This window comes from Sceloporus occidentalis, unplaced genomic scaffold, assembly GCF_023333645.1.
Source record: "Sceloporus occidentalis isolate IW3139 unplaced genomic scaffold, rSceOcc1.0.p SCAF_37, whole genome shotgun sequence".
NCBI lineage: Eukaryota > Metazoa > Chordata > Lepidosauria > Squamata > Phrynosomatidae > Sceloporus > Sceloporus occidentalis.
Genome location: NW_028317017.1, coordinates 8134991 through 8151636, shown reverse-complemented (window position 1 = coordinate 8151636; position 16646 = coordinate 8134991). Strand labels below are relative to the sequence as shown.

The following is a 16646-nucleotide window of genomic DNA, read 5'->3' as shown; positions in this document are numbered from 1 at the left end:
TCCTTTAAGCCCTCCCCTGTACCAGTGTATTTACCCTTCTGAATACTTATTTTACAGCTGGTAGAACCAGGTTTCACTAATGTTTTTGAGGGGGTAATTCAATGGGAACAGATAGGCAATCTTTTGAAACAGGAAGATCATACTGGTGTACAAAAAACGAGTTTCTGATACCTTAAAGTATAATGTCTGTGCTATCATTAGACACATTACAGGCTATACAGGTTCTTAACACCATATAGAAACTGACTTATGATCTCTTATTTAACCCGATTCAGTTCTTGATTTATGTTAGCCTTTAGGTAAATCTGAACTACAGTGTTTGGGCAGAAGGAAATTACCTGCATGCTCGGTTGTTGAATTTTGAAAAGGTTTCCATGTTTAATGATTTATTGACAACAAATAACTTTTTCAGAAAAAAAAGGGTATCCATGTTAATCGTATTGATCCTATGGTTGCCTTGACTTTCTTTCTTAGTGCTCTGCTTCTGTTTAGCAACAGAGTATTTGGTAGAAAGCTCCATTACTTTTTTTGACAATATATTAGTTAAATGTTCTTCAGCTGTATCATTAGTTGCCTTATTCCAACCAGGTAACATGATGCCTACGTGATGATTGCCTGATATCATTCCAAAAGTGACCGATCCTTGAATTTGTGGGATTTCCAAGTGTCTTGTGCAAAAATGGTCAAATTCCTTGTCTACACCCCAAGGCAAGAGGCAGGACAACAGAAGTTTTGAAGCATCGATAACCATGTTCACATCTATTTTTCTTGATGACTGTGTCTTGACTTTCTTAGAGCTTTTAAATTTCTTGTGTCTTTTTATGCCACCACCTTCTTCTCCAGAACGACTTGCAATTTCTTTCAAGGCTGGTTCAGAGACATTCCCTTCAATTTGACACAAGGATCCGGCGGTCTTGTTTCTTTTTAGAGTCAGCGGTCTTTTCTCAGAAGAACTCTTGGCTGTTTTTAGGGCATCATAGCTGTGGAACGAGTTGGCTGATTTCAGTCCATTGGCTTGAGAGGTCTGTAAAAGTTCTAGCACTTTTTCCAGATCAAACAAAAGCAAGTGTAGGATAACATTGTACATGCATCTGACTGGTATAACTGTGAAGGGCTGGGTGCTGTTACCAGTGTCTTTATTCTGAAAACAAAAGTCAATGATATTGTTAAAATATTTGGGAAAAACGCCTTTAGTTAGATATACTTGTTATATAGTTTTGTGTGTTTGTACACCTTATGATGTAAGGACATAACCAAGTTCATGTTTGCAAGCAGACCACGTAGAGTCAGCTTAGATGTTTCTCAAAGGTTAAAGAATAGTTCATTTTGCTTAATTGAAGAAATAAAGTAACTATAGTTCCTGTCTGGGGGCCTTTGAACTATTTTCAACATGGCACAAGCATATGGCCTACCAGCCCTGGGTCACTAGATCAATTGGGATGTGGTTTAAAGAAAAAGTAGAGTATTAATAACTGTAAAGTTAAGATAACATCGAAAATTTATATTTTCTAAAATAAGGTAGCCATAACAGAATACTTTTCTACACACTCACAATGTGTTAGTATGTATATCAGAAGCACCTCATTATATCATGTAATCTTGTCTTTTTTTTATTCACAGATCTACTTGTGAATATATTCTGGAAAATTATGAATAGTTTGGAGTATTGAGCCCCCCACCCTTGATATTAGAGAGCCCTAACAGAACACTTATACACACTCACAATATGTTTAGTTCTAAGTTGTATTAGAAAAGCTCATTAATATATGAGGAAATATTACCTCATTAAGTTACAATATATTGTAAGAAAGAAGGTTGAAGAGATCAAGTGGCCAAATATTCAGCCGCCCGCATAGCCTACATAGTAGCTAGGGGATAAGCGAAAGGGCAAAAAAAATAAAAAAAATAAAATGTTAACCAACTTTAATACAAAGTAGTGCAACCATGCAGAGTCTGGTCAGTCTAAGTCTTAATTGGTGGTTTCAATTTCATGGTTTGTGATTGAACTCCCTTTGGCCTAAAATACCACAGATGACCACTATGCATTATTTTGATCCCTGAAAAAGACTCTTAGTTTTGTTAATCTTAGGTAGATGGGAGACACAGATTAAGCTGAATTGGTATGTGATCAATGGAATTGATTTTGTATTGGGTTAAGTACCTTCTGGTATATCAATACTTAAACACACCATACAAATGTCTTCATGCAGTTATATAAATACACACACACAGTTAATTCTCATAACGCAGAGAATCGTTACCGTGCAAAAAGTGGGGTTTCCAATAATATAATGAGAAACAATTTATTTTAAAGAGTGGTATCTAATGGTTTTACATTTTTTGTGACTATCAATAGCATTTCCTCAGTATACTGCAAGCTTCCAGACGGTGATAACATGAGGTTAACATCAGGTTTAGTGGATATGTTATGCCTGCATTTAGAACAATTGAGCTACTGGTAAAATATATTTCCTTTAACATACAAGCCATATTTCCTTTTTTTTTTTTAACAAAAGCAGTTTTAGCCGTAGGAGTTTTACTTGGCTATCTCAGGTCACAGTAGTGGTGGCTTACAGATGCCGGCATGAACACAAATGCTGTGCCATAACCAGCAGAGTTGACAGCCTTCCTGTAAGGGACTAGCTTTCCCCGCAGCTATCACACACAACAGCCAGAAGCCTTCTCCTATTGTGCTGCCTTTGTTTATAGACTTGAAACATAACTGTTCCTAAAAGTCATTTCTTTTAAGATTATTATAGAATGTGCAGAGTGGAATAACTGACACAGAAAAATATCCACTTTATTTCTCTGTCTGATGAAAAACGTGATCCATCTGGTTCTTGTTATCATGTGGCTTCTTTCTCAACGGTAGTTCTTCTCTTCTTAAGCAAATAACCTTTGGGACTTACTCTGGCCTCCTAAACATGGTGACATGTTTAACAATGACCAAGTAATCCAGGAGTTATTGGACTATAACGCCCATAGCTTTTAGTCAATTTTAGGTAAGTGAACGTGACAGAAGAATTATTCCCTCTAAGGTGAGCAGTTCACTGGGGATCTGTTAGGATGGAACCTGCTATAAGAATACTCTCATGAGGGTCCACAGAAGGTTTTTTTTTCCAGAGAGGAAAATCTAATTTCTTATTTCCATCCATTATTGTTTTTTTTCTAACTTTTACCTCCCCTCTTTTATTTATTTTATTTTGTCCTTCTTTTTGGTTATGCTTACGGCAATCTTTTGTTTGATCCTAATTGTCAGCCCAGTTGCCCCAATTGCTTTAAATATACCTGCTGGGGGATTCTTCCTGTGGATAAAATTTCCAGCTTGTACTGGAAGAACAGGTGTTTAAGTCACTGGTCACAATGTTTTATAAGGCACCTGACAGTGACAAGATAACTTTCTCTGACAAAGAATAACAATAGATGCTTCTGTTTACACATTTCCAAAGTTTTTTTCTGTGTTATAGTGGATATATAATTTTATCTATGGGCGAATGTAAAGGGCCAAGGGGCAAAAGGGAATAGGGTGAAAGACTGAAGAGAGACATAGGAAAGAAGAAAAAGTGGTGAGAGAAGAAGAAAGGTGAAGAAGTCATAATGATGGAGTGAGTACAATGTATAGCTGAACAAGGGAATAGAAAAATGAATAAAGGGAAACATTGGTTAAATGAAAGAAAAGTGAATGTAGCCTGAAAAACGGATTAGTTGGGGGTCTTGATGGCTCAGAAGGATAAGTGGATGAGCAAGACACGAGAAAATATTTAAAAGTGCACAGTTTGTTTTCAACATTGATTTGCATGTATAGATATTTGGTGGAGCTAATAATCTTAATCTTAAATATTCGGAATATAACGATGTTGTAAAAATGCATTAAACTAGCTGGAAAATGTAAATGCTTTTATAACAAAAATGATTAATTTGACATAAGAGTAAGTTAAGAGAGTAAGTTCGGCATAAAAACTGTCTTTATATAATATAAAGAGATAGGTGAAACTATTAGTTTGATAGATGAAAATGGTGGAAGATATTTTTCATATGCCTGCACATCCATATATGAATTAGAATCATTATAATTATTTAATCATAACAGTGTACACCATTGGTGGCCATTGTCCAAAAGACAAATGCCGGTGGCCTATGGTCAGTGATTTGATCCTTTAGTGTGCAGTCGCCAATGGGATAAACAAATTCACACATAAGTGCTTAAAAGCATAGTGTGAGGCTGCGCATATCCGGCAGGTGGTTGCACAAACATCATTTCTCGTCCAGTAACTTAATTTACCTGGCCTGATATAGTTCCCTACTCCGGGCCTGATAATATAAATATTATTCAACTTTCAAAGGCATTCATCATAATGGCCACACATTACGATTATACATTTGTACTATACTGTTTATATTATACATTTTTATAATCATGCCTCAGGTATACATCGGGTATGTATGGGGCAGCGTAGATGGCCAATCTGGGCCAGACGGAAGTGAGTAGCATGTTTCTTTATGATTTTTTCTACCTAACCAGCACTAATATCTTCAACTAACATACGTTTTAGTTTTTATTTAACGGAAGCCTTTACAAAGTACGCACTAAAAGTCCTGCAGCATATTCCATTATTAAACAACTTCACGAAATCAATGGTATTATAAAGGAATAATTATTATTATATTTATAACTTGATGCTGTAAATTGAAATATTGTTCTTCCCTTCCTGAATTGCCGCCACGCACACCGTTTCTGCTACAGATGGCTGTCAATAAGTAAAACCCCTGCCTCCTTTAAATTCACTTGGTGCAGAACAAGAGCAGTGATTGGCAGCACAAATAGAACAGAAAGAAAAAAAAAACATTCTGTCTGCAGCTGATGCACACAATGAACATGTGGATCACAGTTTACAATAGAGAAAACATTACCAAGCTAATGGAATAGGCAATCATTTGACCACCATGCATCTCGGATAGCAGCAGGGCATCCATTTTCGGTTAAGTGTTAGAGTACCTTTTCGCTTTCTTTGACCACTGCGGGGGTAAAACAACCTAGTGTGCGAAACCCACTGACTGGTAATAAATTACTATATTGGATACTTTTTGTTTTCTTTCAGCAATGACTTTACTGAGAATGCCTGCTATCATTACCAATTAAAGTGTAGCTACTTTGGTAGGCTGCATCCAGAAGCATATCCGTGCTTGATTTGAGAATGACTAGGTCAAAAGCCTACACTGACTAGGGTGGTCTTACGTCCCCTCTAATACACAGGTCACATGTAAAAATACAGACTGCTCAACCCAATTCAGAATATTGTTTTTTTGTTTGGCGCTATGTAAATTTCTTGTATTAAATAATTTGACCTATACTTTAAGTCAATATTATAACAAGGTTGTGAAAATATTAAGCATTTTGTAAATATAAAGTAGCCGGTATAACTTCAGGATTTTAATCGCCCTAGTAAATATACATTCACAGGGCCAGACATTCAGAAGGTGTAACAGTAGTTATGACATCATACCATTGTGTTTATGCCATTGTAATTTATTCTAAGGATGGCATTGTCAAACAGTTTCCTGTCTAAATGAATCGGCTTTAAAAAATCAATAATTGGTGAAACCATATGCAAAGCCAATTGAGACCCTTCTGTCACTGTGTAAAATATCCTGCTAAAAGACCCACACAGAATGTAGGGGCACAAATAAACTGCTTGAAAAAGATAACACTGTGAATGTATGTATACAATGCTAACTCCTCATGACTGTTCTATGGTTATATAGTAATCAGTTTAAGCAGACTACTGTGTCAATTATACTGGTTGCCAAGTATAACAGACCTATATATTGGATCCCTCCAGCAATCATACAGCCAACTTACACTGCCACATCACTACCCTCAGTACCTTTCCTCCAATGTATCAATGCATATTATTAGATAAATTGGGTTATTGATAAAGCAGTAAATCTGGAAGAACTTTTTTAGAAGTAACATCCCAATGGCTGCTACAGCCTTAGACCTTTTTTAAAAAATGGAGGACTTTCTTTGTCAGCTGTTACCTGTTGTGAGTGTATTTATGTCACTTTGCTAACTCTATTCTCTGCAAAATGTCATATGTTAATAATGGCTTGAACGGTGTGTCAATGTTTTCATGTTTATTACCTTTACCTTGCATATAATAGACCTTCACATACAGTGCTATAAAAAAGTATTTGTCCCCTTTCTGATTTCCTTTTTTTTCTGCATATTTGTAACATTTCAGATCCTAAAAAAACTAATGTTAATTAGATGATTTCATGTTTAGAAGGAACAAGCTATCCAACTCTACCTGGCCTTATGTGAAAAAGTAATTGCCCCCTTAGTTACTAAATCAAACAATTGACCAAATGTAATTTGGTTTAATTCACTAGACACACCCAGACATGATTACTGCCAGCCCCGTTGAATCGAAACATCAATTAACCCCTTAACGACAATTGCCGGTCCTGGCACGACACGGAAAAGCATGTGCTTTACGACAATTGACGTGCCAGGACCGGCACGTCTTTAAACGGGTGCAGAAAGCGATCTGTTTTCGCTTTCTGCACCCAAAAAACGTTGCTGAATGCCTCGACCTCGAGGCATTCAGCAACGCCGCGATCGGATCGAAGGGGCCATCTCTGGCCCCTCCACGGGGCGTCAACATCCGCCATACTTTGTATGGCGGCGGACGCCCGTTTTAAAAGCGTTTAGGAGGCGATCGATGATCGCCTCCTAAACTTAAATGGTGTCGCTGGAATGCCTCGATCAGGAGGCATCCAGCGACACCAAACACTTACCTTTCGATGGGCTGTGACCGCTCCGGAGAGCGGTCACAGCCGCAGCTGCCGATGATCTTCGCCATCAAGCAAGATGGCCGCTGCCCTGTAACAGGAACCAACAAATTTTAAAAGTTCGCTAGATGGTCCAGACCATCTAGAGAACTTTGGCTCCACTTGCAGGTTGAATACAGGTACTGCATTCACCATGCAAGTCAATGGAGCTCAGCTTTCTAATCACAGTGTGATTAGAAAAAATAAATTAAAAATAAAATAAAATTAATAATAATTAGAAAAAAAATAGTAAAAAACCAGTAAAATGTAAAAATAATTTCCCACTGATGTCACTATCAGGGGAACCTTCAAGTTGAAAAAAAATGTAAAAAAAATTAAAAAAAAGGCAAAAAAAAAATATATATATATAAAAAATATATTTTTGTGAGCATGTCCTAAAATTAGCATATTAGCTTAAAACAATTCTCGCATGGAAAGAGTTAAAATACTGGCATATTAAATGCCCATGGGGTGTCTACTTTTAAAAAAGGTATGATTTGATGGGGTAAATTGAATTGGCCAGGTTCAACAACGTCCCAATTAACACCGGGGGAAGGATGGCCACACACCTAATTTCCAATTAGAAAAATGCACACGTACCAAATGTGGCCTTTTAGTTCCCACAAAAATGACAAACCCATGCATGTGGGGTACCACTGTACTCAGGAGATGTTGCTGAACACATTATGGGGTGTCGTGTGACAGCGGCATATACCAGGAGCTGTAAATTCATACATAAAGTAGGTGTGTGTGGGAAAAATACACACACAAAAATACTACTGCAAACTTTGAAAACATGCTGGTGGTAAAATGTGTGCATGCAAAGAGTTAAAATACCAGCATTTAAAATACCCTGTGGTGTCTAGTTTTGAAAAATATATGGTTTTGTTGGGCACACTGAAATGGCCCGGCTCAAAGATGTACCAAATAGGGCATGGGCAGTGGATCCCCAAATGCCAAAGTTCAACATTGAAAAATGCGCATGCCCCAAATGTGGCCCTTTTGCCCCCAAACGGCCAGGCAAAATCATTCATGTGAGGTATCGCTGTACTCAGGAGATGTTGCTGAACACATATTGGGGTGTTTTGTGATAGTGACATATACGAGAACTTTTTAATTCATACCTGAAGTAAAATGTGTGTGACAAAACAAATGCAAAAAAATGACTACCACAAAGTTTGACAAAAACTGGTGGTAGATATGGTGCATGGAAAGAGTTAAAATACTAGCATTTGGAATACCCTGGGCTGTCTAGTTTTCAAAAATATATGATTTGATGGGGTAAATTGCATTGGCCGGGTTCAAAGATACCCGAAATGGCACATGGGGGGAAGAATTACCAGATTTGGAAAAAATGGCTTTGAAATAGCAAAACGCTACCTGTACTTATTGCCCCATAATGGGTAGAAAAAAGCAAAAAAACATAAAAACATTGGGTATTTCTAAACTCAGGACAAATAGTAGAATCCATTTAGCAGGTTTTTTCATTACCTTTTATAGATGAGTAAAAGATTTTTCAACTAAAAGTTAGAAACAGTCATTTTTTTCTAAATTTTTCACCATATTTTATACTTTTTTTAGTAGTAAATAATATGATACAATCAAAACAATGTCATCTAAAGAAAGCCCTTCTTGTCCTGAAAAAAACAATATCTAATGTGTGTGGGTTCAGTAAACGGGAAAGAAGAAAATTACAGCTAAACACAAGCAGCGCAGAAATGTTAAAAAGGCCATTGTCACGAAGGGTACAAAAAGTAAAATCAGCCTTTGTCACGAAGGGGTTAAACAGAACCTGTCTTCCAAAGTGAAGTAGGCTAAAAGTCTCAAAAAGCAGAAAATTCATGACGGAGAGAGTGGGACAGTTGCAAGGCGAAAACCACTCCTGACCACAAAGGAAAACAAGGCTGGTCTCACATTTGCCAAAAAACATCTTGATGACCCCCAAGACTTTTGCGATAATATTCTGTGGACTGATTAGTCAAAAGTGGAACTTTTTGGAAGACATGGGACCCTGCTACATCTTACATAAAGCTAACACAGTATGCCAAAAATCATACTGGTGGTAGTGCTGCTTTAGGACCCAGGCAATTTTCCACAATTGATGGAACTATAAATTTCTCTCTAACAGAAAATCCTGTCTGGTCATCAGTTCATGACTGCAGTTGCATAATACAGCAGGACCATGATCCAAGTCACACAAGCAGGTCCACCTCTGAATTGCTCAAAAGAAATAAAATAAAGGTAACCCTCCAATGTTGCTAAATTAGAACAATCTTGCCGAGAAGAGTGAGAAAATATTCCTCCACAGCGATGTAAAAGACTCATTGCCATTTATAGCAAGCATTTGATATACGTTTTGATTAACTCTTTACCTTCAATAAATGAAATGATCATTAAAACACTGCATTTTGTGTTTACTCACTTGGTCTTTGTCTAATACTGAACTTAGTTGGATGATCTCAAAGACTTAAATGTGAAAAAGGCAAAAATAGAAGAAATCAGGAAGGGGACAAATACTTTTTCACAGCCCAGTAGTTGTATAAAAATTCTGTATATATCGGAGAGAGTGGAATCCACTGTCTGACATAAACACTTGCTGAGAATAGCTGTACTGTGATAAAAAATATTATCTTTGTAGTTCTGTGTTTCAGGCAAGAGGGGAATCTTCAGTATTCCTCAGCCAGCAGTGTTCTAGTTGTCTCAGTTGCCCAATGCAAATACTCATCTTCTCTCTCGAGCTTTATTTTTTTGGGTTGCATAGCTTTATCAGCTCTCTGTGTATGACAGACCTCTTTATCAGTCTGGCAGATCGGAAGGAGACATCATATATCATATCCTATACAGTGCACTAGAACATATATTAATGAATGTCTGTCAATGGGAAAATCCTAGTAAATGAATGCAGTCACACACAAAAAAAGAAATATGTAACAAAATATATAGTCATGTATCTTTTATGCAGAAAAAAATAGCAACAAAGGCAGAAATACAAATTCCTTAATACTAGAAGGCTCTGCCATTGTATATATACCTGGGTGAATGTTTCAATATGTTTTTCTAATTAATACTCCTACCATCTACCCAGTTTCACAAGCACATTCTCTAGGGGACTTTCTTCCATTTTTCCAAATCCTGTCATTTTGTCCCTTAGATAAAATGGCTTCATAAGTATTTATTTTTTGTTCCTTTAACCTGCAGTGCTTGGTTGAGAAAATTGTTGAAAATAATCTTTCTGTTAAGTTGGTACATGCATATGTATCAATCTATAATGAATTGGTGCAATTGCAAAGCTCACTTCGTGGACATGTGCCCCTTATGATTCACTCCCTATCTCAAATTGGTTTGCACATTCAACGAATATGGAAACTACTAACTAGTAAAAATTTTACTGTTGTTTATCCCTCTTTATAACTATATAATTATAGTCCTACATTGCTCTACATACTCTATTTTGCTCCTAGCAAAATGTACCTCCTTTAAATGTATACATTCCATAATTCATGGATCACACATTATTAATTATGTTCCTATAAGACTAGATTGTCTAGCTGTTTTTGTGTCTGTTGAAAAGGATATTCTAACCATAGCACATGGGACTAATGACAAAACAAACCAGGCTACTCCTAAGGATCCTATCATATGTTTGCACGCTTTAATATATATATACTGTATACTCCTATAGTGCTTGGCAAGATGTTTGGATAGGAAAGCTACCTAAATTAACAACTATTAAAAATAGAGCATACATCAAGTAATGAGACTAACTACAACTAGAGGTCCTCATTTGACCTTAGAGACTGGGGAATGTAAGGGAATAGTATATGCATAGAAAAGCCTTACAATAGGGTATATTAGTCTCATAAAATGAGAACGTTAAAGAGCACTTAGAAAACAAATATCTGTCCTCAGCAGCAATTTTTTTTCGGAATTTCATTATTCAAGCATTGGCCATGAGATTTTTTAGCTACTAAACCCCATGCCTTTCCATGAACAAGCACACGATCCTGGCTAGCAAGCACACGATCCTGGCTAGCAAGCACACGATCCTGTCTAGCAAGCACACTATCCTGTCTAGCAAGCACACTATCCTGTCTAGCAAGCACACTATCCTGTCTAGCAATCCTAAGCTTAGCGACTCCGGTAGCTTGCTTTGAGAGCGTGTGGATACATTCTCTAGTGGCTTTGTACACACATGCACAGGTACCCAGCAATGCCGCCTGACTAATGCCAGGAGGCAGCTCCAGGAAAGTGAACAACATCGCTGTTGACTTCACTTATCCTTAAAAAATAACATTACTACTCGTAAAACACTATGTATCTACACACCGAATTTGAAGACTGAAAAACATAGGTTGGTTCTTACCTCTCAGAATGTTTAACTTGGAGGAAAGAAGAGGAAATGTGATAAAACCCCTTAAATACTTAAAGGCATTTAACAATGTACATGAGGGAGGTTTATTTCAAAAGAGGGGAAATGTTAGAACAAGATGCCATAGTCTATAACTAGAGGCTCAGAGGTTTCTATGTAATACAAGGAAGTTTTAGATGGAACACCCTCCCATAAGAAGTGGTGGAGGCTACTATAGTAAGGGAATTTAATAGGCATAAATCTATTCCAAATCCAAGGGAATACCATGGACTAATTAAGATCTGAGTCTGTTCATTCATAAATAACATGGATCAAATATTCATTTTATGTTTGATTATGTGGCCTTTATCCTTAAGTAGAAAAAATGTTGATGTTAATTATCACTTAAAAAAGATTTACCGATATTCTCTTTTACACTATACGAACATCCGTGTTTCCGTGTTTGACACCAAAATCACACTGATTTGTTTAATTACACTTTCAAAATAAGGAGTATGTAATGAAAAGTATACCTATTTGGTAAACCACTAATTTTCAGAGGGAAATTCAATATTCCCATAAAAGTGTTTAAACTGACTTTTATTTCATGAAATCAAAGAAAAATAATGCATCGTTTATTTTAGGTGTATTATTGTGAGTATTATTATTGCTATTTTTCTATAAAGCTTCCAATATATTTTGCAAAGCGTAATGTACCTTTAAAAAAAATGCACGACTCATCTTCCTCCACCCTTAAAAAAAAGCAGCATATCCCATTTTATGGATGAGCTTAGTGCCAGATGTACTCACTGTCTTTCAAACAAAATGAATAAAACAATCAAAGGATTCAAAACTATAGTGGCACTAGTCATAATTTTCTCCTTTGGCGATTCAATGTTTTTTGTTTTGTTTTTGGCTTGCTGCAATATACACAGAAATTACATTTCCATCATTTATGGATGGTCCATTTTTTATTTTCCCTTGTACGGTCTATATAGGTTTGTATAAATCTGCAGAAAAGAGCAGGTTACTGTGAACAAGAAGCCGGTATTGATTTTTCTGCGGTGCAGTAAAGCATCTCCATTCTATTTGGCTCCTGTCAAAGACACTCTTTAACAGCTGGAGTCAAATTGCACTGTTTACAGCAAGAGCCCTTGTCAAGCGCACCATAAGTATTCTAACAATACTCTATTCAAATGGCACTCTGCCACACAAATAGCTGACTTGATGAATACCCCTTGTCAATGACAGAGGCAAATATCAAAGTTTGGGGGGGTTTTTAGTAGATGATTTTACATACAAACCTTTTTTTTTGTTTTCTTACGCTAACAGTATACATTCTATTGCAAGCATCTTTCAAAGAGAAAATGTTAAGCACCATTGTCTTAATAAACAAAGAAAAAATCTATTAAACCGTATAATATTGGCATTGTGATGTTGAGAATAATTAAAATCTGCTTAGATACATCAAGGATGCTTGACAACATTAATATGGATCTTGTGTCAACTGCATTTGTCACACAAGGCCGAACAGTGGCCCTTCTGTTATGAGGACGCCACTTGGCACGTGCAGAATAATAACCAACTAAGAAAGGCCAGAGCACCATGAAATTGAGGCATTCTTCTTTTGTAACGCAGATTTACATGAGCATAAATGTTGTGACACAGCAAAGTCTTTGAAGTTTGACTGTGGCACACAGACCTCTTTCCACTGTGATATGGCAATCTGAATTCATTAACCTGCAAGCATTTGGGAATGCAACAACTGTAACAGAGTGAGTTATCATCTACAAAATACTTTTGCATTGTCCTCTTAAAAAAATATTTTTTAAAATGTGATTTTTTCCTACAAAAAAAAGTATTTTGGTTCTCTGTGCCTCAAAAATTAAAAAACGTCACTGTGTGACACTGTGTGTATAATGTCTATTACATTTTCAGTAAATACATTTCTTATGATAACATCATATGATAACATATGATTATATGTATGTGCACTGTATACAAAATTCTATATTAAAGTTATATTATAAATATTTACCGGTAATAAAAGTTTTTATTTTTGTTAAATGCTAAATAATTCTAAACAAAAAAAAACATAATTACTTTAGGTTAGGAAATTGAACCTACATATGAGATCTAAATAGCATAGTGGAGCCGGATCTGGTATCATAAAATATTAATATAATGTTCATAATTATATTTAAAATAGAATGTTGGTTTCTTACTTTGTTAGCCCACTTCTCAGGGTGCATTAGATTATGTGACAGAGTTCCAAGTTTATAAGAGTTTGATGGCTTGAAGGTTGCTTGTGTGGCTCTTTGGGTCTCTTGAGAAAATGTTACTATGGAGTCTGTCATTTCAATGTTGAAGTCTTCACAAGAATTTAAAATTGCTTTTGCCATTTCCCCGGTTTCGTGACGTTCCAAAGTTCCTATAAAAAGATACATTATTAAAATGGTACTATGTGTGTGTAAGTAATGTTTTCATGTGAAGCATTTGGTTACATTTCATTTTATTTGAAAGTATGAGCTTCCACAATGTCAACAATAAGGTGCCAGTAAGTAATATAACCAAGGAGATCAGATTCCTAGAATCTAAACATCTCTGGCAATTAAAGACTCTGTGAATATACCCAGATATAGGATTTTTTAACACATAAATGGATACCATGCTTACATTATATAAAAAGGTTGATGGGTGGGAAGGGATTAGCTGTTGGGAGCAAATTAATGTACGTCTCTCAGAAAACAAACAGTAATGCAAATAGACTAAACCTAGAAACCCAGACCTAATCAGTGCTGAGCCTGCAAACTTCTTCCAGTTTGCATTATTATTATCATTATGACCTTTCTAACAACTGACACAAATATCACATTGCTAAAAACGATGACGAATCTGTCATTTGTATTTCAATTGTACGCATGTTAAAAAAGTATTTCATTCACTTCCGTGCTTTGGTATACAGTGACCCTCTAATCCTGCTAATATGCACTTAGTAAAAGAGTGTGGTGATGAATACAGAATTCATAAGCACATGCACTGTCCTCTAGTGTTCATTCTTGTAAGCAACAGAACTGCATAGCGAAGGAACATGTTTTTTTTGTTTGCACTGTTAATACATTTGAAACAGTAGCACGAAAAAAATAAAAGTATCCTTTGTTTCTTCAAAAATATATTGTAAAATTTTAACTTAAACAGTACTTTAACAGCACTATACAGTATACCCCCTAATCGACCCTCTGAGCTTATGCACAAGTAAAGGTTGACTAACCCTCTGGTTTCCCAGGTACCTTAAAGGGTCTCTTTAGACCTAAAGACAGAATGGAAGAAGGTCTTCTCTGGCTCATTCCCTAATAATAAACTGGTTTAAAACAAGCACTGGGCTAGAGCTCACATCAGGTTACTCTACAGGAAATTTTTCATACTGTTCAAGGGTAAATCTCTAATGCATTATAACAGATCACTGGTGGATACATGAGAGTTTGAACTTTCCCTATGAAAACAACCATTTTCATAAAAATAGAGTTTTCCCCCTTCTTGTGTCACCAGTAATTCTGCTGTGCAGATTAAGTTATGTGCTGTACCACTGGCGCCTTGTATACACATCCCGCTAATTTATGTCCATATCTTTTCATTTTTGTAGTATGCTCTACTCATTTTGAGCAAGACCCATTCATCTACTTCTAGACTATGCCCAATCTACAGGCCCAATTTAAAAATGTATATATTTTTTTTAATTCAGGGGACTTCAGTTATATTTTAGCTACTGTACATCAGTATCAGGTCTAATTGTACTTTGAGTGCATCATAGACCTCAAAAAAGTACTGTATGCTGTATATACATTTTAACCCCTTTGTGACAAAGGCTGATTTTACTTTTTGTACCCTTCGTGACAATGGCCGTTTTAACATTTCTGCGCTGCTTGTGTTTAGTTGTAATTTTCTTCTTTCCCGTTTACTGAACCCACACACATTAGATATTGTTTTTTCAGGACAAGAAGGGCTTTCTTTAGATGACATTGTTTTGATTGTATCATATTATTTACTATTAAAAAAAGTATAAAATATGGTGAAAAATTTAGAAAAAAATGACTGTTTCTAACTTTTAGTTGAAAAATCTTTTACTCATCTATAAAAGGTAATGAAAAAACCTGCTAAATAGATTCTACTATTTGTCCTGAGTTTAGAAATACCCAATGTTTTTATGTTTTTTTGCTTTTTTCTACACATTATGGGGCAAAAAGTACAGGTAGCGTTTTGCTATTTCAAAGCCATTTTTTCCAAATCTGGTAATTCTTCCCCCCATGTGCCATTTCAGGTATCTTTGAAGCCGGCCAATGCAATTTACCCCATCAAGTCATATATTTTTGAAAACTAGACAGCCCAGGGTATTCCAAATGCTAGTATTTTAACCCTTTCCAAGAACTAATTCTACCATCAGCCTTTGTCAAACTTTATGGCAGTCATTTTTTTTGCATTTGTTTTTTTCACACACATTTTACTTTAGGTATGAATAAACAGGTTCTGGTATATGTCACTATCATAAAACACCCCAATATGTGTTTAGCAACATATCCTGAGTACAGCGATACCTCACATGAATGATTTTGTCTGGCTGTTTGGGGGCAAAAGGGCCACATTTGGGGCATGCGCATTTTCAATGTTGAACTTTGGCATTTGGGGATCCACTGCCCATGCCCTATTTGGTACATCTTTGAGCCGGGCCATTTCAGTATGCCCAATAAAGCCATATATTTTTGAAAACTAGACACCCCAGGGTATTTCAGATGCTAGTATTTTAACTCTTTCCATGCACCATATCTACTACCAGTCTTTGTCAAACTTTTTGGTAGTCATTTTTTTGCATTTGTTTTTTCACACACATTTTACTTCAGGTATGAATTAAAAAGTTCTCGTATATGTCACTATCACAAAACACCCCAATATGTGTTCAGCAACATCTCATGAGTGCAGTGATACCCCACATGAATGATTTTGCCTGGTTGTTTGGGGGCAAAAGGGCCACATTTGGGGCATGCACATTTTTCAATGTTGAACTTTGGCATTTGGGGATCCCATGCCCTATTTGGTACATCTTTGAGCCGGGCCATTTCAGTGTGCCCAACAAAACCATATATTTTTGAAAACTAGACACCCCAGGGTATTTTAAATGCTGGTATTTTAACTCTTTGCATGCACACATTTTACCACCAGCATTTTTTCAAAGTTTGCAGTAGTATTTTTGTGTGTATTTTTCCCACACCTACTTGTATGTATGAATTTACAGCTCCTGGTATATGCCGCTGTCACACGACACCCCAATATGTGTTCAGCAACATCTCCTGAGTACAGTGATACCCCACATGCATGGGTTTGTCATTTTTGGGGGGAACTAAAAGGCCACATTTGGTACGTGTGCATTTTTCTAATTGGAAATTAGATGTGTGGCCATCCTTCCCCCCGTGTT

At 36.3% G+C, this 16646-nt stretch overlaps 1 protein-coding gene across 1 annotated transcript in view; it reads right to left on the bottom strand.

The window, feature by feature from the left end:
- LOC149297797 (WD repeat-containing protein 72-like) overlaps nucleotides 1-16646 on the bottom strand; it is a 78808-nt gene that overhangs the window by 41857 nt on the left and 20305 nt on the right. The window contains exons 13-14 of the mRNA XM_089488233.1: nucleotides 13405-13610; nucleotides 339-1141 (exon numbers count right to left, since the gene is read on the bottom strand). Coding sequence (XP_089344359.1) covers nucleotides 339-1141; nucleotides 13405-13610 — 1009 coding nt within the window. The remainder of the gene's footprint in view (nucleotides 1-338; nucleotides 1142-13404; nucleotides 13611-16646) is intronic.